Source organism: Chelonoidis abingdonii, chromosome 2 (genome assembly GCF_003597395.2).
Source record: "Chelonoidis abingdonii isolate Lonesome George chromosome 2, CheloAbing_2.0, whole genome shotgun sequence".
NCBI lineage: Eukaryota > Metazoa > Chordata > Testudines > Testudinidae > Chelonoidis > Chelonoidis abingdonii.
Genome location: NC_133770.1, coordinates 219,477,025 through 219,498,841, shown reverse-complemented (window position 1 = coordinate 219,498,841; position 21,817 = coordinate 219,477,025). Strand labels below are relative to the sequence as shown.

Sequence of the window (21,817 nt, the reverse complement as noted above, 5' to 3'; positions counted from 1 at the left end):
TAAATTCAAGATGGAATATTACAGGGTCTTTCAGCTTATAGAAACTGGAGAAAAGCCTCCTCCAGCAGAAATACAATTTAAAATACTTCCAGCCAAATACACATTTGCAAATAAAGAAAACCAATTAAAAAGACTAAACCGCCTTTCTACTTGCACTTACTACTTGAATAGAAAATTAGAGCCTGTAGTACGTCCGGTCACTCTCAGATCCCAGACAGAACACAGACAAAGAAAAGGACACACAAACAAAGACTTCCCTCCACCGAAATTTGAAAGTATCTTGTCTCCTGATTGGTCCTCTGGTCAGGTGTTGCAGGTCACTATTTGTTAACCCTTTACAGGTGAAAGAGACATTAACCTTTAGCTATCTGTTTATGACAATAGCATAGTATTTTTGCAAGAGAAATGTCAAACTCTTCTTTCTAAGAGTGAGGCAAGTATTTCCTCCGTTCAGGTTAGTTACTTGTGTGAAGATACTGTACTGTAATTGATTTTCCTATTAATATATTGTTTTAACTACTTTCCATGAGAGAGTATGGCATGCTTCATGTGACATCTAGGATAAAGGGGTGTCTGAAAAGCAAGCAGAATTTTTCAGAGATAACAAAGGAAGTACCACATGTGGTATACAGTCTTTCTTTAAAATATTTTTTCCAGTCTCAGAACTACAATTGACTTTTTTAAGTTAAGCAGGATCTGGGAAATCAGGTGCATTTTAGTATCTGCATCTAAGTTTAGTATTAAGAAGATTACTGTATTTTTCAGTGCTTCTGTCAGTCTATTTCCCCATCCTTTTGTAGCATATCTTCCTTCAGAGATGCTAAGGGCAGTTCAGAGCTGTCAGGTTTGGATCTTTGCAGAAAATCTGTACCTGCACAGCTCCTAGCAGTGTATGAAATTTCTGCTAGCTTTGCACCAATGTAATTGTGATTACTCTGACTTCAAATACATGTATTAGGGGGCCTGTTGTTTTTAGGGGTTTTTTTGTAGTTGCGGATCAATGAGACAAGGCTTCAATATAACTTTTGTTTAGCTTTTATAAAGTCTTAAGACCATTCTATCACATAAAGAGAATTTTGCCTATGTCTGCTGTATCACTTTAGACCAGTTGTCCATCGAGTCCATAATTTGTTCCTGAAAGTGTCCAGTACCAGATACTTCAGAGTTTTTTGTGCATGCTCCTCTGAAGTGGCAGTTAAGGAGTAACTGGCTCAGATTGAGAATTTATTCCTAACCCCTACCAGTTAATGATTGGTTTCTGCTATCTGCTGGCTTCTGCTCTGTAGTGTGAGGATCCTAGGAAGTTTAAATTAGGCATATTAATTAAAATCTTTGTGTTTTTACATTTGACATTATCCTGTCTATTGGTACTGCCTATTACTGTGGGTTTTCTTTAAATTAAGATTTCCTCAAAATTGTCTAATCCTCATGTGATTCTTCCTTCGCTCTTGCCCTCTAATATTGTGGCAATGAGTTATGTCTTTTTCTGTGTTTTTAAGTCTCTCTATTTCTTGCCTTGCCAGTTACCAAAGGAGTTAAATAGGAATGCCCCATTTACTTTCTTTATGCCGTTCACTGTCTTGTATGTCTCTCTTATGCTAACCTACTTGTTTCTTCTCCAGGCTTGACCGTTTTAAATCTTCACTAAGTAATCAAACATAGAATCTCTTTCATCTGTTTTCACAAGGTATCTAAAACCAAAGAAGCATGAACCAGATCTAGAAGTGATTGGATTGCATATCTCACCTGCAATTCTCTATGGAATAAAAATGTTGTCTGCACTTGTCAAGAAAATATGTACGATATATCATGCTATGGTATCAACGAAAAGCCTTTCTCAAATAGAATCCCAGAGTGGGAAGAGCTTCCTGTGACATTTTCAGTAGGATGCCTCATTATTAGGTAGCTAAGTTAGTTTCAGACAGATAATTCTGCCTTAAACTAGTTAGCTGGTCACAGCTTCCTGGGATCAGCAGTAGCTGCCTGGTGCTGGTGGCAGTAGTGGCCCCCTTATATAGTGCATGGTGTTATGGATGTGCGGTTAATCCACCTTGTGGGCAAAAATTCTAAAATTAGCTTATGTGACACACATACCCATTTGGCAGTTCATATAGCCACTCAAAGAAATCCGAAAACGGTAATCATCAAAACTCTATTTCTTAGCCTTGGATCTCAACGTATCTTTTACACATAATGGATTCAAATGAACCAAATATAAAATATTCTTTGTTCATATGCCAGATGGTCTCCTTCTTGCCAAGCACAGAATTATTCTGTTCTGTAAGCCAATAACTATGTTCTACCCTATTTCCTCCTCCCCTGCTGCTTTATTCCCCAAATGATCCCTAATAGTCATATGTGTGGTACATTTAGGGATGAAGGCAGGAATACTGTCCCATGGTTAAAACAAAACTTTTTTCAAACTATCAAAACATACAGATGCAGTTTGAATTTAGAACACACTTACTAGTTACAAAACTGTACAATCAAACCAGAACTTCAAATAAAAAACCACACACAAAAAGTGTTGTCAAGGTGGTGGTGATTTTGCTATATCTTGATCACTTTACTTATGTTTTATCCCCTTTCTACCACTTTTTATCCATGTAATGTATTTTCCTTTGGGACAGAGATCATGCATTCCTTTATATTTATACATTATCTATCACCTGGTTGGTGGTGCCATAAACAATAATAAAACCCTCATCAGAGAACACTTTCTGGCCATGGACAGTAGTGTTGTATTAACGCTGGTATGAGTAGTTTATAATACAGGCTTGCTTTTCAACACTGCTGTTCCTTAATTCTGCACCAGATTCTGAATTGGAGTTGCTTACTCATGGTACTGGTTTTATCTTTTCACCTCAAAATATGTATATTATAAATACCTTCTTCCTGTACTTCTGATCATTTCTTTTTCCTTTGTTGTTCTGTAATTGGATTATTATCGCTAGAAATGTCTTTCTGTATGTTTTGGTTTTTTTTTATTCCCATGAGTACTAAAGGGATATAATCCACTTAAAATTGTATATCAGTCTGAAAAGATTTTACCAACAATCGTTACAAGAAACATTAAAAGACTTCCCCCCTGCTCCCCAGTATGGTCAATTTTTGCATTTGACAGCATTTTCTATATAGTAAGTTTCACTCTTTCTCCTGTACAGCTAATCCCTTTCTTAATTGTATGGACTTCCATTTGATAATGTCTCGTTTGCTGCTGCCAAAAATGCGTATTCTATAAATGAGTTAGAATGATCTCTTTCTACTGCTGGGCAAATTAACAAAACATATTTAAGTACAAAGGGAAGCAGGAACCTGGTTGATTGTAAGGGAGATGCTATGTTTTTCATCAGCACTGTTTCAGGACACTCTGGTTCAAAAGAGCCATTGGATTGTGCGGGCAAGGCCTATGCCACTCCAGAACATCCCCATTCAGCAGTTTTCCCAGGGTGAAATTGTATCTCGTGCTTTCTCAGCAGAGATGTAACTGGCAGTGTTCCTTCTACTTCTGAGGCTGAAAGTGCTAGGGGGAGAACAAACATCTAATGTGCCTCTGGCAGTTTTACAATGGGTGTTAGCCTCGCTTTGTAAAGAGGTAGACAGTCTTCTGGAACACTCCCAAGGGGAGGTACTCCGGAAACTGTAGTAGAAATTTTCTCATGCAAAGTTGATATGTATATATTTTTCTTGTGCTTTTTTTTTTTTTTAAACTACTGGGTTTTTTTTTGTTTTGGTTTTTTTTAAAAATCCTGTTCAAATGAACAGTTAACTGATTCTTTAGAAGAAGTTTGCAGTGTTGTAGCTGTGTTGGTTCTAGGATATGAGAGAGACAAGGTAGGTGAGGTAATATATTCAATTGGACCAGCTGCTTCTGTTCCTGAAAGAGACAAGCTTTTGAGCTGCACAGAGCTCTTCCTCAGTGAAAACTTTCTCTTTCTTTTACCAACAGAAGTTGGTCCAGTAAAAGATACTGCCTCGTCTCCTTTGTCTCCTCAGAAGATGACTTCTCTATAGCAGAGATGGATTTTTTAAATAGGCATGCCTAACTCTTCAGACATGACTTTTATAAGTGGTATTAATCTTTCTTCACGTACCAGCAAAGAAAGAGAATTTTAATTTGAAGAGGGGAAAAATTAGTAGCTCTTGTTGTTTTAGGTATTTGTTAATCCTCTTGGTGAGCAGTAACATTCTAAGACCAAAGCTCAGTACAAGAATAGCCTGACCAGTATTTAATCAAATTTTGACACTATGTTTAGGAAGTTAGTGATCTTTCTAGAAATTCAAGATGAACAAACACAACTCAGAAAGACCTTTAATTCTTCCCTTTTTAAATCAATGAAATAGACTGTTATTCCCCTGCTTGTGAAGACACTACAAACATTGAATAGGAACTTCCTGCTAGGGCAGGAATCTCCACTTGGAGCTGATAAATCAGGGCAATCTAAATCCTTGATTTAAGTATTCTTTAAAAAAAAATTAAGAGGAAGGGTTTTATTTTCTTCCAAGTACAGAGTGAAAAGGGATTCTTAAGAGGAACTTGAAGCTTTAATATTGTTAATCTTTGTCCACTGTCTTGCTGCAGTGACAACATAATGCTGGCATCCAAAAACCAAGGACTAAATTCAGCCCTGATGTTTCTAAGTGCAGCATTTATTAAAGTAATTGCAAGTTGCACCTGTTATAACAAGTTCAGTTGTCCAAGATATTCGGATCAGCACTGCTACTCATTGACATCAGTGATAGGTGCTTAGAAGGGAAAATTAACTCATAGATTCATTGACTTTAAGGTCAGAAGGGACCATTATGACCATCTAGTCTGACCTCCTGCACAATGCAGGCCACAGAATCTCATCCACCCACTCTTGTAACAAACCCCTAACCTGTGTCTGAGTTATTGAAGTCCTCAAATTGTGGTTAGATGACCTCAAGCTGCAGAGAATCTTCCAGCAAGTGACCTGTGCCCCATGCTGCAGAGCAAGGTGAAAAACCTCCAGGGCCTCTGCCAATGTGCCCTGGAGGAAAATTCCTTCCCGACTCCAAATATGGTGATCAGTTAAACCCTGAGCATGTGGGCAAGACTGACTAGCCAGCACCCAGGAAAGAATTCTCTTGACCTTAGTAGGCATGCAGTACTTTCAGTCCTATTGTCAGCAGAAAAACTTCTAAAAGCGTGTTGCACACAACTTCTTGTATATCTTCTTTCATATAAAACTCAGATAATTTCTCTCACTTACAGGAAAGCTGTTTCTAATGGCAGGAGCTTAGAGGCAAAGTGTCTTGTACCTATGGTGGCCATAGGCTGCTATTGAGTCGGTGTTTGATACTGAAAGTGATATTCTCTGGAGGCTCTAACTTTTTTAAAGCGCTTAATATTAACTGTTTCATACAGTGGTATCCCTGTTTAGAATGAGAGATCTGTTGACAAATGTTGACTCTCTTGCTGTATCCGGCAGAATCTTATCTTCGTTTACCTTGCTGGTGGTGTTAGCTTAATTGAGATCATTGGGAATATACGCTCCTTGAAACCTATTGCATTAGGCAGTTTGTATAGTACAGAAGGATCAAACTGATGAAGCAAATCAGATATCTTCCCAATCTCTCCAAAAGCACGGTTTTACATCGGAACAGTAGAAGCCAGCTAAGAGTGGAGATAAGCATTTTAACGGAATAAATGGTTTGAAATTACAGGTGTCCTTCCCCCACTTAGACATCCTTGGAATAGTCACAGCAGATTTGTTGGTCTTTACTCTGACGCCTTATGCCTGGTACATCTACATTTTGCTTTCTCTAGAATGGCTACAAATTCTGTTGATCATATGGCCTTTGATCATGCAAAATCTAACTTGTGTGTACAGTCTAGTGCAAATTCCAAACACAGAGATTTGTTTGTAAATGAGACATCTTCAGAGGATCAGAGTCAGCTGTCTTGAATGAGGACCAAGTCCGTGGAAAACTTAATTTGAAAGTCTTCAAACTTCTTTCAGTTAAGAAAACAAAAACGGCAGATGGAAAGAAACTTCGGGCTGGATTCTGAAATGATATCTGGCTTCTTTGTGGTGCAAAGGGCTGGAATCTGGCTACAAATAGCCAGCAGGGAATTTCCCTGGAGTAGGAGTCTGCCAGTGAAATAAATGGACAGGGAGGAATATGGCAGAGCAGAGTTTTGTTGCATAGGATTCATTATATCATTGGCATAATCTAGAAGAGCTGCTCAAAGACTCGCTGAGCCCAGGGCTGGTGGAGATCAGCCATTAGGGTGGGAAAGCCTTAACACTCTGTCTGTCCATCGATTCCTGTCTTTGTCCCTCTACTGGCAAGTGGAGCTCTCCCACAAGAGACAACATCGTCTGCTTGGTTAATATTAAAAAAAAGTTATCTATGTTCGTGTTTAACAGCAAGACAGTGCAATTGTAGGTCTCAGATTTATGAAACTGAAGGCCAAATGATATTTTCAAGGAAGTCAGAAGGACCTGAAAATAAAAGTTTACAAAGAATATGTGGAACATGTGTAATGTTACCTAGATTATAGCTAGGTTTGGCATACTCAAAATGACATGGTGAGTCTATCCCTACTGTGGTTCTGCTAGAATTTTATCTCTAGATGTCTGTCCCCCAGTGAATTACCTCAGTCTGTTTTTGTCAGAATTTAACAGTGAGATGCATAATATTTTTGTTTCTGATTTGAGTAAAATAATTCCAGTTTCCTACTTAAAGGAGTTTACAGTCAACTAGTAAATGATGCTTCCATCTGGATATTACCCAAGATGGAGGGGAATCGGTGTCTTTCAGTTGGTTTAGCTTGGTGCATTTGGCAATCTTTGTGTATAGTTCTTTTCTGGTTTATGGATGATAATTGCATTTCCTCTATCATGTATCAGCATGTTGACATCACTCCCATGTACTTCCCCAGTGGGTAGCTCACTTCACTATTCCCCAATCCCTGCAAAAGGGCTGCTGCTGCTTCTGAATCTGGGCCAGGGAAATCTCTCTTTCTCAAAACCTCTGGAGTTGGGGAGCAGCAAGAATTGGAGAAGAAAGAGGGAGCCACGGACTCCCTTCTGTATACTCCTTAAACTTCTGCCTGAGGAAGAGACTTTTCACTGCCAAGAACTTCTGTAAGTGCCAGGAGAGGAGATTAGAAATTGCACAGTTTCACATCCTAGGCTATTGTTGAATAGGCAGACAAGAGTGGGCACAGAGGAGCAGGAAGAAGGGCAGGTCTAAGCATGTTTAGTGGAGCTCTTGGACAACCCAGTGTCCTTTGTTGAGAAGACCCCTGTAAATTTCAGCAAGGAAGCAGCAACACTCTTAACTGTTTTAAATATTTTTGATTTCAGTGTTTTCAATCGCAGTCTTTAAAGGCACACTGTAAACTGCAATTTTTTTTAACTTGGCTAAATTATAAAAAATTGATCTGCCTATCATTCTAGGCTTCCGTAGTGCTTTTGATCCCAATATCAGTTAAAAAGTGTTTCTGGATTTAGGAGCCAATATCGCCATTTGAAATGTGCCTGGAGTCAAATCCCTTCAAACACTCTGCTGCTGATCAGTAATTCACAGGTATCTGAAATAGGCATGTTGAACAATATTTCAGTGAATCAAAATAATTGAAATATGCATTGGCTTTTAAAGTTAGAACAGGATTGAAAAAACTGTAAGGAACAAGAATAAAGTGAAAGACAAGAGGATAAAAAAATATGGGAACTGCTATCTATGGGGAGTCATAGCTGTGCTTAACAGTGCCCCCTGTAATGAATGGGCTCAGTATTATAAACCGAATTGTTGTCTGCTTCAAGAACAATGTCCAAATATCCCCAGTCTTAAAACAGTAACTGTTCCATCCATTGTGTCCCCATTGTGTCCAAAATAGCTACATGAGACTACAGAAGTGGGGGCAGGCTCACAGAGTTCTCAGATCTTTTCTACCACCTGCTTGTTTTTTCCCCTCTTGTGATTTATTTTTAAATGTGTAATTGTATTTGTAAGCAGTTAGACAATGGGAATTGTAATTGTGCACAAACACAATACCAATACCAAATTAAACATCTTGTTTGAGCAATAATTTCCTTTATATTAACAATTTCTGGCTATGAACATTTTTTCTAGTCAACCCCTTTGCCTTTCATTGTTCAATTCCTCATTCATACTAACCCATAATATTATAAGGGGCTGGTCACTTGGTCATCAAATCTGCATCTTCATTTCTCCCATGGCATGCACTGATTTCCCTTTTAATTCTGAACAATTTAATAGTTATAGTCTTGTGCTCTGTCCACTGGACGGTGTGGCTTCATGTCATGCTTGAGGGTTTTACCTATTAAGATTATAAATGGTTTAATGTGGCATGTAGCACAATGGGAACCTATCCTGATTTAAGTTCTCTAGGCACCACCATACTCCAGGTCTTATTGTTCTCTTCCAGAGTGGCCCTAAAACTGTAGCTAATTACACGTCAGTGAGATGTGCCAAATAGTAAGCTAAGGGTGGAGTAAATTTTAACCTTGTTCTATTTAACACCTAAATTTTGTGATTTATGGGCATTCTTTCTTCAGGAACAACAGATTCACGTGGCTTGAAAGGAAGAATGCTCTAGAGTTAAACAGGATTGCAAAGTTTTGTAGGAAAACATCTTTATTTCATGGAATTTTAAGGTAAAAACTATTTGTGAATGATAGCCTAGTTGGTTATAGCTTACGCCTGGAAACCACTTTCATTCCTCTTGTGACTTAACTAAAAACTGTGGTAATTCCACATTCTAATCTACCACCCTTGCAATGGTCTGTTATGCTGTACCTTTTTTTTTACGATTTGTACACCTTGCACTATCACAGTTATGCTGAATGAGGTCCCAGTCTAACTACATTATTAACCCTGCAAATCTGTTCATTTTTTCCTGAAGACCCCGAGGCAGGATATACAATACGATATGTCCAATTGAAAAACTATTTCAGACTCCATGGAGCTGCAGTGTGCTAAATTGTAAGAGGAATGTGTGTTGGACAAAAAAAGATACTAGTAAGGGAGGTAGTATAATGCATTGCATACACCTCACAGAATTTGTTTTTGGTTTTAATCACCTTTTCTAGTTAATTTTTAAAGCTCTTAATGTGCTTTTCTTCACTCCTGTCATGGCTATTAATTATCACACTTATTTCCAGTTTGTGTCATTTTTGCACTTTCCTTTCCCTGTCACTTCTCCAGCTACTTTCCTGTAGCCTTTTTTATTTTGAATACTTTTAACCCAATCTCATTATGCAGATCTTGGGGTGGTGGTTGTGCCACACCACATTTATAGTAGATGCCAGGGTTTTGTGTAGCGTGTATATCTGGTATCTTGTCTAGACTCGTCTTCGTTCTGCCCCAAGCAGGTCCTCAAGAAATTCTAGTTCTTAAGATTGATGTTCTGCAAATGTTAAGGTGTATTTTATGAGCAAAAATTAGCCAGACTTTTTACTCCATCCCCTCCCCTCTTGTCTATATTTGACCCAAGTTCAGTTTTGTGTGTGAAAGAGAAAATTAGTTGTTTGAATATATTATGGTTTATAGAAGCCTTGTGTTTGAATTTATTGGCAACAGTGGCCACTACATTAATTCAGTTAGACAAGTATCTACCTCACGCTGCCTTTATAGTTTGTCTTTAAGAGCAATGTAAACATTTATAAATTTTTTTAAACACAAAAGAACCTCATTAATCTGAATACCCCATAATTCTTGTACTCAGCTGTATTTTCTCCCTGCTTCTCAGACTTAATATCATACTAAGAATCCATTACCTTTTACAACTAAATGACTTGCCAAAGGAATAAAGCATGTTTTTTGATGTCTCACTATTTTGCTTATTTTTTTAAATGAAAAATTCAATTATTATTAGTTCTCAGCATGTATTAATAGGATTCCACTGAAAATGTATCCTGCCTGTAAGTAAGAAGTGAAATGGTCTCAAAACAAATCTAGACCGAGTTTCTGTTTGAATCCCAGAGCTTTGAAAATAGCCTGCCTTACTGGCTTCTGCAAAGCACTTCACCCTGCCCCACCCTATTGCATGCACAGATTGCACTGCACTTATTCCTCCTCTGACTAAAAGTTTGTTTCATCAGCATCTGTTTCTGTTCTACTTTCAGAGCTTGCTTTGGACTGGGAAGCTGCTCAGAACAGCAGTCTGTTTTGGGCACATAGGGGCACTTGTATTATAGTATAATTTTTAATGGAAAATGTCTTTCTCAAAGGCTGTCGGTGCCCATTGTTTTACAGTACATGAACAGTTGGCTAGTCCAGGTGTTTCCTCTTTTGTTTTCGTGATATGTGGATTGGAAAGTCAAGAGAAGCCTTTGCAGAATGGAAGAGCTGAGGGTTTGTATTTATCTGTCATTAACTGCATAGCAATGAGTGGGATTTGGAAAGAAACCCAAATCCTGTGTGCTTTTTAATTTTAAAAAGTGTGTATTGTTTTAAAGGAGTCAGAAAGGATGATAACTATTAGCATAGCTCTTAAATAAGTGAGTATTCCTATTTTTTGTGGAATAGTTTTATAATGAATAGTATTCAGAAACAACCTTTTTTATTCAACACTAATGGTTTCATGTCTCTTTTTTTTGGTGGGTTTTATAATTATACTTTATTCAGCATAACTATATTTAAGTTTAAAAGTTGAACGGATATTTTTAAAGAAAAAACTTAATACCAGTCTCTGAGGTAATAAAATTAAAGTTGCAGGCTGAAGATGAGATTAGTGATAGGTGTCTATTCACTGTTCACTGGGCATCTGTGTCTTTGGGGAAGCCAGGCAGCCTTAAGGAAATTCCTGACTCATGTCTGTCTCTTTACAGGACAGTCGGCCAAATATGTCAAGACCTCTGATCACTAGATCCCCTGCATCTCCATTGAACAATCAAGGCATCCCCACTCCAGCACAGCTCACAAAATCCAACGCACCAGTTCATATTGATGTGGGTGGGCACATGTACACCAGCAGCTTGGCCACGCTTACTAAATACCCTGACTCCAGGTAATTGTAAAGATTGCATTGCATGTATTTTGCCATTCATTGATTCAGTTTTGTGCTTAGACATTATAGGACTCTATTCTCAAAATGTTACATTTGTCCTTTGCTTTAAAATGAGCTTGGTGTTTCTGAGTAGGTAGGAGGTGGCAGGTTGATCTTTCTTCCTCTCCTACCGTACACCTCAGACTAAAGACAAATCCCTTTGTTTATGGCCTGAAATAAAGTTGGCACCAAGGCAGATGTTTTTAACCCTTGCATAAAGTTCATTAATATGCACTCATTTTCTCTGACTTCATATATGAAAAATCTAATGACATGGTTACAAATGCACATACAATTGAAAACAAAATTTTGAGCAACATTTACTTTCCCACACTGTCAACATGTAATCCCAGACAATACAGTTTTAAAATACAGTTAAGTTTGTAACCTATGTCTAATAGCACTAACTTAAAACCTTATTAGATAATTTGTATTTTTAAAACCATTGCAATTATCTGTGGAATCCTAAATCTTCTTTTATATCCCCAATTATACTCTAATGAGTTGGGGATCCCTGTAGATCATGAGTATTAAATAGTGCTAGAAAATTTTCACATCCACAGGCAAATTATATGATGTCAATGGAGTAAAGATCCATCGCAGAGGTGGGGGTGGGGTCTATTCGTCTTTTTTTTTTTTTTTTTTTAAGAGCATTGAACATACTCTTACATGGGCAAGATTTGAATTCCTCACTTTAACAGATAAAGAAATAAAAAGTCGCACCCCAAAGTCAGAAAAAAGGAGCTATGCACAAAAGTGATGTTCATAATTAAAGCTGGCCAAGAAATGGGAATTCCTTTCCACAAAACATTTCAGTTTTGGCAACATTTTTGTCCTGAACTGGGATGAAACATCAAAACATGAATTTGTGTCACAGGAAGGGATTTCAAGAAAAAAATCAGCTTTGGCAGAACCAAAAAACTCTGGCTGCACAGTGCACCTGAGCCACAAGTTCCAGGAGCTGGACAGTCAGAGAAAATGAAAATTCTGCAGTAAAACTGAAAATTTTTGCAAAAGGGCATTTTTTTTTTTTGTCAGTAAATCATTGACTAATTTTTTTTTTTTGGACCAGTTCTATACAGAACATCACAGCTGGGCTATTCAAGCATCCTCTGCTATAGTATTTCTTGGTGGTGGTATCATATCCCTCCTGTTTAAATCACAGGTATAATTGGGGAATTTCACAAGTTCTGTAAATGTGCATTCACTGCACAAGTCAGTTTACTGCTTCTGCTTTGAGAGTTCCTTCTACATTGCAAATTACCATATTTCCTGATCACAGCCCTGTTGCATGACTGCTTTAAAGTGTCACACTTCACACTTACTGTTCATCTAATTCAATAACAATAATAGAACCCTTGGAACAATTATGCAGTTAAACCATTTAGCAGTTTAAGCTCTTTGCTTTAATCTTTTTTTATTTTTTTAATCTTCAGGTTCTGTAGCTGTACTTCCCTTTTTTATAACATACAGTCCATTTTAAAGCATAGGGTTCTGTTTTGAGCATACAATTCACTGCAGTGACACTTTTTTTTCCCCTCCCTCTGCTAATGCAATATAGCTTATAGTCTTAGTGTGACAATAGTATTATAATACACACTAAAGGCACCGAGAGAGAGAGCGAAGAGAATGCTTATGGAAAGAAAGACAGAGAAAAAAAACCCAGAAAATAAAAAGTTTAGCCCACTTGATAGGGCACTTCTTTTCAGAACAAGGAGCACTACCTCTTGTGTGTATGAGGAGGGGGAGACCAAAGCATCATGAAGGGGCAAAAGCAATACAAGCAGTGTGATTCATCCAACAAGAACTGAAAATTTTTCTCCTGGTCCAGGAACAGTGTATAGAAAAGTTTAACCCAGAAAGCATTTGTAGTGGTCTGCAAAACTGGTTCTAGCCCTGTTGGGAACCTCTCTTAGGGAAGTGCAGAACAACCATATGAAGTAGAGTTGGGACAATTAAGCATGTCTCGGAATCAGGCTATTGATAGTGTCATGGAAGCTTTAAAGAAATATTTGCACTCCTCTTGTTTTGCTCTTCTAGGAAATTTGAGAAGCCATTTCTGCTAATATATGCAGCTACTGTTTCCAAGTTAGAGGCAATATGCTGGTCCAGCGAATTTCAGTGAACAAAATAAAAAATCATATGGTGGGACAGAATTTCATGTTAATCTTTTCTCCTCTCAGTTCAATGTGCCATTGTAACACTTTATGAAAGTGGGAATGACAGCTGCCTATGTTAGAATCGGGAATTAAATAAATTTAAAATGTAATAACAAAAATACTGCCTTAAAAAAAAAAACACACAACCCCTAGGTAACAGCTGCTTGTTTCATGTCATTGTAATAACCTTTTTTGTTTCAAGTCTGCAATGTTTTTTGTTGTTTTGTTTTTGTTTTGTTTTGTTTCAGTAGTCCATGTCTCTTGAACCAGTAGAGTGAGTGAGTTACACAGATTAAACTACTTGATAGTGTAAAAGCAGCAGAGTCCCGTGGCACCTTATAGACTAATAGACGTATTGGAGCATGAGCTTTCGTGGGTTGAATACCCATGCATCCAATGAAGTGGGTATTCACCCACAAAAGCTCATGCTCCAATAAGTCTGTTAGTCTATAAGGTGCCACAGGACTCTGCTGCTTTTACAGATCCAGGCTCACACGGCTACCCCTCTGATACTTGATGGTGGGGATTCACAGCCACTTCTAGAAAGTTTTTAAAACACAAATTTTAGCATTGGCAGCCTCAAAAGTGCAATTACTAAATCAGTTTGGAAGTCAAGTCAAGAGCTGTGAGGTGATAAGATGGTAATCGTGTTGTGACTTATTTTTATTTAAGGTCAGATACCTCAGTCTTCCAGCGCACACATTTATTTTTATATTTATTGGTGAGTTGGGAATATAAACTTTCCAGTGATACACTATGTTAAATTCTAGCCCCAGCAGTTGACAAGAACCTGACATTCAACTTTACATATATAACTAGTCCCTTGGATTAACAGTTTTTTGTGGCAAAATTCCAGAATTTGAAGTTGTTACTGTTGATCTCTACTTTGGCTAAGGTAGAAAACAAAAATGAACAGAAAGAAGGCATAATTCTTGTAAAAATGTGGACCTTATTTATTAAATGCCCTGTGTTTTGTTTTATTATTGGAGGCACATGGTACCAGTTTCACATCTCCCCAAAATAAACCATGAAACTGACATGGTTCAACAGATCTTTTCTGAATGATTTTCCATGTGGATTCCAGTCTAGGCTTACATGCGTGCAAGATTGGATTTTTTTGGCCAGCAGTGCCTGTGGCCAAGCTTGGACCTACAATACCCTCGTATGTCCTTCTCCCCCAGCCGCTCTACCTAAGGGCATAAAGCCCAGCCATCCTTTGGTTCTTTCTTATTGCCTATAGCTGTGAGGTGGAAGCTGTGCAGTGTCCATCCTTTCTTTGCACACTATTAGTTGGCTAGATTCCTAACTAGTTATTTTATTTAATTAGTTGTATAGTTAATAGCTTATTAGCTAAATACTTACTGCTTTTTAAATAAGCTTCAGTTAGGATACTTTCACCCTATAGACATGTACTAGCAACAGGGCAGAAGCTAAATCTCCAAGATTCAGGACCTGTCTCTTGCGTTATGCTTCTGTGCCTGATGGCTACTGATGCTCCTACTCTGCCTAGACGAGAGACACATCCAATAGCAATGTTGGCATGTCATTCTTCTCAAAACTCACTCGGACCCAGGGAAGCTCACGTGAAGTTGTTCCTCCTTGACAGATCAATGCAAGCTTCCTTGAACATCGAGAGGAAGGCTACAGCCAGGCCTTACTCCTACAGTCACTCCCTTAGGGTACATCTACATTGCAGACAAAACAAAATCAAAAACACAGCAATGAGTCTCAAAGCCTGGGTCAAATGAGTCAGGCTCATGGGGTTTGTGCTACAGGGCAAAAAATAGAAGTGTATGTGTTCCTGCTTAGGCTGGAGCCTGGGCTCTGAAACGAAACAAGGGAGGGTGGGCCTCAGATTCTGGGCTCCAGCCCAAGTGGAAACACCCTACCTACACTGCTATTCTTGGCCCCATAGCATGAGCCTACTCAGTTGACCCAAGCTCTGAGACTTGCTGCCACAAGATGGTTTTGGTTTTTTACACATACCCGTATTGCTTCAGAGAGCCGAGATTCCAGTCTGAGTAACCCCATCTCCTCAAAGGCCCTGTTCATCTGCCACTATCTTGGTATTTCTATCCTCTGACAGCGACAGAAAGGAGCGTTGCTCCAGGGATGAGCCAAGCACAGGTCACCATCTCTGGCACCTAGCAGAATGAGACACGAGAGTCATCAGACACGATTTGTCTCATGTACAATCTTCTAAGGACTAGAAGCCTGCAAAGGCACCAGCCAGTGCCTCCATACCAGCTGCAAGGAAAGCATATACAGTACCCATTAAATTGGTGGACTATGCTTCTCTTGATACAGACCCCAGCGCAGAGTGCATTGGTACCAGGAGTGTTGACAAAGAATGCTTCAATACTTGGAGCTTTGGAACAATGTCTTGTGGTACCTGGTATCTCAGCACCAGCTATCTTGGTATCTAAACCATACATAGCACAGAGTGACTTACTGTGGGCCCAGTATCAGTCATCTCTCCTTGAGAGATTGAGGGTGGTGGTATCGAAACCACTAGCTTGCTTGCTTGCTTGCTTGCTTGCTTTTTTTTTTTTTTTTTTTTTTTAACTCATAAATCTTCTGTATGTCAGGTGAAAGAGGCATCCTGTCTCCAGCAGTGACTTCTCCATGCGGGCACAAGGTCCTCCCAATATAGCTTGTGGGGGGGGGGGGAGGAAGAATACACCTTTTTCTCCTCCTCTGCTGGGCATAGTTGGGACTAGTCTCCCACCTCTTCCTAGGTAGTATACTGAGAGTTGGGAAGAGATTCAATGAGAGGTATCAGGAAAAGATATAGTGCTCGTAGCTCTTCTGGTACCCTCCAGGTGTTCTTCTCTTCAATATTCATATCCTTACTATCTAAGGCCCTGTTGGATGCCTGTGGCACAACAGTACTCCAGAAAACCTGCACTATCCACTGTCTCTAAGGCTAGGTCTACACTGGGGAACGGGGGGGTTGTTGTCGACCTAAGATACACAACTCTCATAGCTGAAGTCAGCATATCTTAGGTCGATTTATCTGGCCATGAGGACAGCGACGAGTCAACCACTGCTGCTCTCCCGTCGACTCTGTTTCCACCTCTCGCCGAGGTGGAGTTCCAGAGTTGACGGCAGAGTGATCGGGGATTGATTTTATTGCGTCTACACTAGACATGATAAATCGATCCCCAATAGATCGATCACTACCCACCGATCCGGCAGGTAGTGTAGACGTACCCTCAGACTAGATCACCCTCCCCACAGAGAGAGTTAACTATTTCAAAAAAGCAGCTGGTACAGCCTCAGATGCTAGACAGGAAGGAGAAGGAAAGTGAGGAAAAGCATCAGCTGCAAGGAGAAGGAAAAACTATCCCTTTTGTAATCTCCTCCTCCTTTCCCAGATGAGGCAATGACCACATCTGCCTCAGTGAATGAATTCAAGGTGTTCTAGGATCTCATAATGCACATGGCAGAAACCCCGGGTATACCCCTGGAGGTAGTTTAAAGAAAAATGATATCAAACTCTTGGAGATTCTATATACTTCCACACCATGCCCATAAATGAGCAACTCTTGAGGCCAGTGAAAAACATATGACACGCACAATCATCCATTCCAGCCATTCTGAAATGAGCTGACAGGAGGTACCAGGTTCTTTGCCAGGGATTTGAATATTTTTGCTCACATTCAGCACTTGGTTGTCTTGTAGTGGCTTCTATTCAGGAGAGGTCAAAACAACAGGGACCTCAGAAACCCACGTGAAGAAAGAAGAAGGGCCTGAAGAAATTGGAACTCTTTTTGGATGGAAGGTGTATTCATCAGCTGGCATCCAGCTACAGGTGGTGAATCACCAGACTCTCCTCTCCAGATGTGACTATGTAATTTGGGATAAGTTGTTTATTTAAAGACAAGCTCCCAAACACCAGGAAGAGATGAAGACTATTGTGGCAGAGATCAGCTGACTGCCTGCACTGTCTTGCGGGTTATGCTTGATGTGTCTGACAGGGCTGCAGTTACTATGACCACAACAGTAACAATGGTCATCATTGCTTCAGACTTTGGAGTTCCCCAGGGAGATCCACACAATTGAGACGACCCCCACCCCCGCATTTGAAGGTAACAAACTTTAGCTCTGGAAAGGATCAGATCCTTTGTTCCTTAAGAATCAAGGGCGACTCTACACTCTTTCGGCCTTTACGTTCCAGTCTCAAGGAGGAAGCAAACATGCCAGCAGTTATCCTTCAGACAGTGCACCTTTGCTCAATATTATGAGCTAGAGAGGCGCCTAGAGCTACTGAGGAAGACACAGATTCCACCATATGTGGCCCTCTTCTGCCCCACAGTCTAAGGCTCCCAGCAGCACCAGATTAGATGCTAATGTAGAGAGCCTGATAGAATCACCACAGGATTTTTTCCCCCATTCTAACTGCTTACTTTTTGGCAACTGCTTCTTATTTTAGGGGAGCTTGGACTGAGATTGCTTCAGGCAGTGGGATCCTGGAGATTATAGACAAGGGATATGCTATCCAGTTCCAGTCCCTTCTCATCTCTTTCCTCCTGTCCCTTTTTAGGGACCTTTCTCACAAGAGCGTTAAAACAAAAAGTGGATTCCCTTCTACATTTGGGAGCAGTGGAGTAGGTGCCCTTAGATTTCAGGGCAGGGATTTTTAGCCTCATTGCTTTCTGATCCTAAAGAAGAAGAAAGGGAATTGGTGGCCCATCCTGGACCTTTAGCGTCTCAACATAATTATCCAACATTTCAAGTTCAGAGGTCACTCCAGCCTCCACAATTTTCTTGTTAGAGCCTCTGGACTGGTTTATGGCTCTCAACCTACAAGATACCTGTTTCCTTACTTCAATCCGTCTAGCCCTCAGGAAATATTTCAGATGCCTGTTAAAAACTTTATGCTACCAGTACAGGATCCCTGCCTTTTGAGTTTTTCCACAGCAAGGTTATCCACCAAGTACTTGGCAATCATGGCAGCTCATCCAAGACTACAAGGAATTCAGGCCTATCAGTACCTTGACGGTTTACTACCTGAGGAAAATCACCCCACCAGGTGAACAACTTGATTCAGGTAACTCTCAGATTCTTTGCTTTGCTGAGCCCCAAAGTCAACAGAGAAGAAAAATCTATATTGACTCCAATTCAGAGTATAGACTTCATGGTAGTAGTTTAAACTTCAGATCAGCAAGTGCTTACCTTCCACAGGAAAATGTCAGACAATAGTAAACTCCATCAGCTAGTTTCAAGCTCACCCAAAAACATTGAGAGCATGCCTCTGACTTCTGGGACACATGGGCTCGTGCACCTATGCGTTGCAGTTTGCCAGACTTCACCAATCTCCATATAGAAGTGGTTGAAATCAGTGTATTTACCCAGCAGACACTGCACAGACACAGTGGTCTCACACCCACAAGAAGTCCTCTTGTTAATGGGTGGAAAGATCCTCTTCCAGTGTGCAACAGAGTACTCTTCTCTGTACCTGTGCTTACCAAGACTCTCGTGATGGATGCTTCTATTCAGGCATCAGGGATGCATTTAGATGATTTGAAAATCAAGGCCTATGGTCCCCTCATGAAGTTTGCATCCCATAAATGTCCTGTATCTCTAGCCAGTTGCCAGTCTCTAGGTATTCACAATACAAGTGGTGATAGACAACATGACAGCTGGCATTATTCCCACAGGCAGGAGCGAGAGAGATCTTTTCTGCCCTATCAGGAGGCCATGTGGTGCTGGAATTGGTGCATTCACGTCCAAATCACATTAGTGGCGCTCTGTATCTTCCCAGCCATCAGAGCAGCCTGGGTAGATCAAATATGCAGACAGTTCTTGGACAACCACAAGTGGGCTGTCAAAGATGCAATCCTACAAAACTTTTTCAGAGGTTAGGCCTTCCAGAAATAGACCTGTTTGCCATAGACCAGAACAAGAAGTGTGAGGCATTGTGTTCGGGGGAGGCAAGCCTAGGATCCCTGCTGGATACCTTTCTCACCCGCTGGACACTGAATTGATATCTGCCTTTCCGCCAATCTCCAGGATACAAAGGTTTCTGTGGAAACTGCGGCAAGATAAAGGACTGATGATTGATAATCCCAGCATGGGCCAAGAAGTTCTGGTGTTCAGATCCGATGATGAATCTTTCAACACAGTTCTCCACTGCATCAGTCTCTTAGAACAACTGTCAGATCCTACACCTCGTCCCAACTTCCTTGTATCTGACATCCTGGACATTGGCTGGTTGACATCCGTTGAAGAAGCTCTTCAACTGAGGTTCAGAAACATTCTGTTCCAAAACAGGATACCCTGAGCCTGATTTGACTTAAAGCTAAATGGAAGAAGTTTTCTATTTGGGTATCTTAACACCAGCTCTCTTCCTGGACATCACCGATTTCAGTACTATTGGACTATTTCCTAGCTCTGAAACAATTTGCACTTTCTGTTGGTTCCATACAGGTTCAACTGGTAGCAATATCTGCACGCTGCTATCTTATCCAAGGCAACACAGTATTTTCTCATCCTGCAGCGGCAATATTCCTTAAGGGCCTTATTCATGTTTTCCCCCCAATTCAGGAGACACCTTCCTCTTGGGATCTCAAAATAATACTCACAAGATTGATGGATTCCACCTCCCTCTGTGTTCTTAACCTGTTCCCTGTACCATTTCTTGATAAATACTATCTTTTAGTAGCCGTGACATCAGCTAAGAAGGTAGGGGAGATTCAGTCTCTCACAGCAGGTTCTCCTTATATAGTGTTTCATAAGGGACCCCAAGTTTCTGTCCAGAGTTTTGAAAATTTCATATGAACCTATCCATTCATCTCCCAGTTTTCTTTCCCAAGCCTCATTCAACCCCAGGCGATGCTAAACATCACATACTTCAGGTAGTAAGAGCGCTGCCTGAGGGACAAAGTTAATCAGAAATCAGTCCAGACTGTCTGTGGGCTTTGCTGATCGTTATGGGGCAATCCATATCCTAACACACATTATATAAGTGGATCTTCAGCTGTAGAAGAGCATGTTCTGAGTTAGCTGGGTTAAATCCATCTAGCCCTGTTAGAGCTCTCTTCACTAGAGTGCAAGCTGCCTCTTCTGCCCACTGAAGAATGTCTCTATTTCTGAAATCTCTACTGCAGAGAGAAGCTCTGGGAAGCTCAGTTTACACACTTACCAACACTACTGTGTGGTAGAAGCTTCCAAATCAGGTATCCATTTCATAGGACTGTCCTGCATTCATTGTTTTATTCATCTGCCCTTAGTACTCACCTCCAACAGATGAATAACTACTTGTTAGTCATCAAGGATGAAATCCATGTGAGCAGTTACTTTGAAGAAGAATGGTTGCTTATCTTATAACATCTGTGGTTCATTGAGATGTGCTGTCCACATGGATTCCATTAACCACTCTCCTTCCCCATTACTGTGGATTCCTCCTACTCTGAATTCTATATTGGTGAAAGCATCTGACGAAGTGGGTATTCACCCACAAAAGCTCATGCTCCAAAACATCTATTGGTCTATAAGGTGCCACAGGATTCTTTGCAGCCTTTACAGATCCAGACTAACACGACTAGCCCTCTGATATATTGGTGAAGGAACTGAGGAAGGGTTGGGTCTGCTATATCCTTTATACCTTCAGATGGAGGAGGCATGAGGACCTCTATGGGGCAGGTGCAGTCCCAATAGACACTGCTGACCAAAAGAATCCAATCTTGTGTACACAGAGCTCACACATACCAAGAATAGAGTCTGAGTGGACAACACCTCTCTAACCCCAGTTGCTATGGGGTAGATAACTGTTCTCGTGTTCTCCCTCTCTCTCTCTCTGGTGAAGATGAGATATTGCTAGCTAATGTCAATCTTTATTTTTAGAGAGATGCCAGCAAAGAGCAGGGAAAAATTAACTTAGTTTATGTTAAACTACTGTTTTCAATCAACATCCAATTTCATTTTCCTGCAACGTGAACATGGATTTATTTATTTTTTTAATCTTGGTCTGCATTCTCCTCTTTGGTTAAATTTTAGAATTAACCTCAACAGAAGTCTATATTTACCTGTGGTTCTTTTTTTTATTTATGAAACTTTTTGATGACCCTTTGCAGAATGGGAACATTCATGTGTCTAGTCTGTAGGCTGTTTTTAAATCACAACAACAATTTAATAGCTAAGAACTTGGAGTCATCTTACATTTAGTGACTGGCAAACCACAAGTGTTTCTGGTTCTGAAAAGATCAGACTTTCTCATGAGCTTTCCAGTAGTGTTGGACTTCAGCAGGTCATGTAATATAATGGCAATGGTCTAGGTTATAGTTTTTCAGCATTTTCTACTATGACTGTTGAAGGCAGAAAACCCATCAAACTTTTTTGAACTTTCTACGTTTTTGATTTCATTCAAATTTTTGGCAAAATTTCAGGTTGTGTATCTGAACCAGATTTGCTCATCTAGTTATTTAGCTTTTATTTTACGTGGCCCCTGGCTGGTTCTTTGGCTTAGAAGGGAGCATGACTTAAAGGTTAGAAGCTGGTGAAGAATCAGATCTTGTTTATTTGTTGAGTCTGTCGCTAACCTGCTCTGTGACCTGAGACATGTTATGTAACTATGGAGTCTTTTTTTTTCTTTTCTTTTTATGTAAGATAA

General features: G+C 40.0%; 1 protein-coding gene across 3 annotated transcripts in view; it reads left to right on the top strand.

Annotated features, from left to right (window-relative positions):
• Positions 1–21,817, top strand: part of KCTD1 (potassium channel tetramerization domain containing 1) — a 98,470-nt gene that overhangs the window by 31,449 nt on the left and 45,204 nt on the right. For 2 of the 3 annotated variants that reach the window (XM_032799052.2, XM_032799050.2), the window contains exon 2: positions 10,827–11,005. In XM_032799052.2, the coding sequence (XP_032654943.1) occupies positions 10,842–11,005 (164 nt within the window). In that variant the 5' untranslated portion in view covers positions 10,827–10,841. Of the gene's footprint in view, positions 1–10,262; positions 10,351–10,826; positions 11,006–21,817 lie in introns of those variants that run through there. The other variant, XM_032799051.2, reaches the window with a different exon arrangement.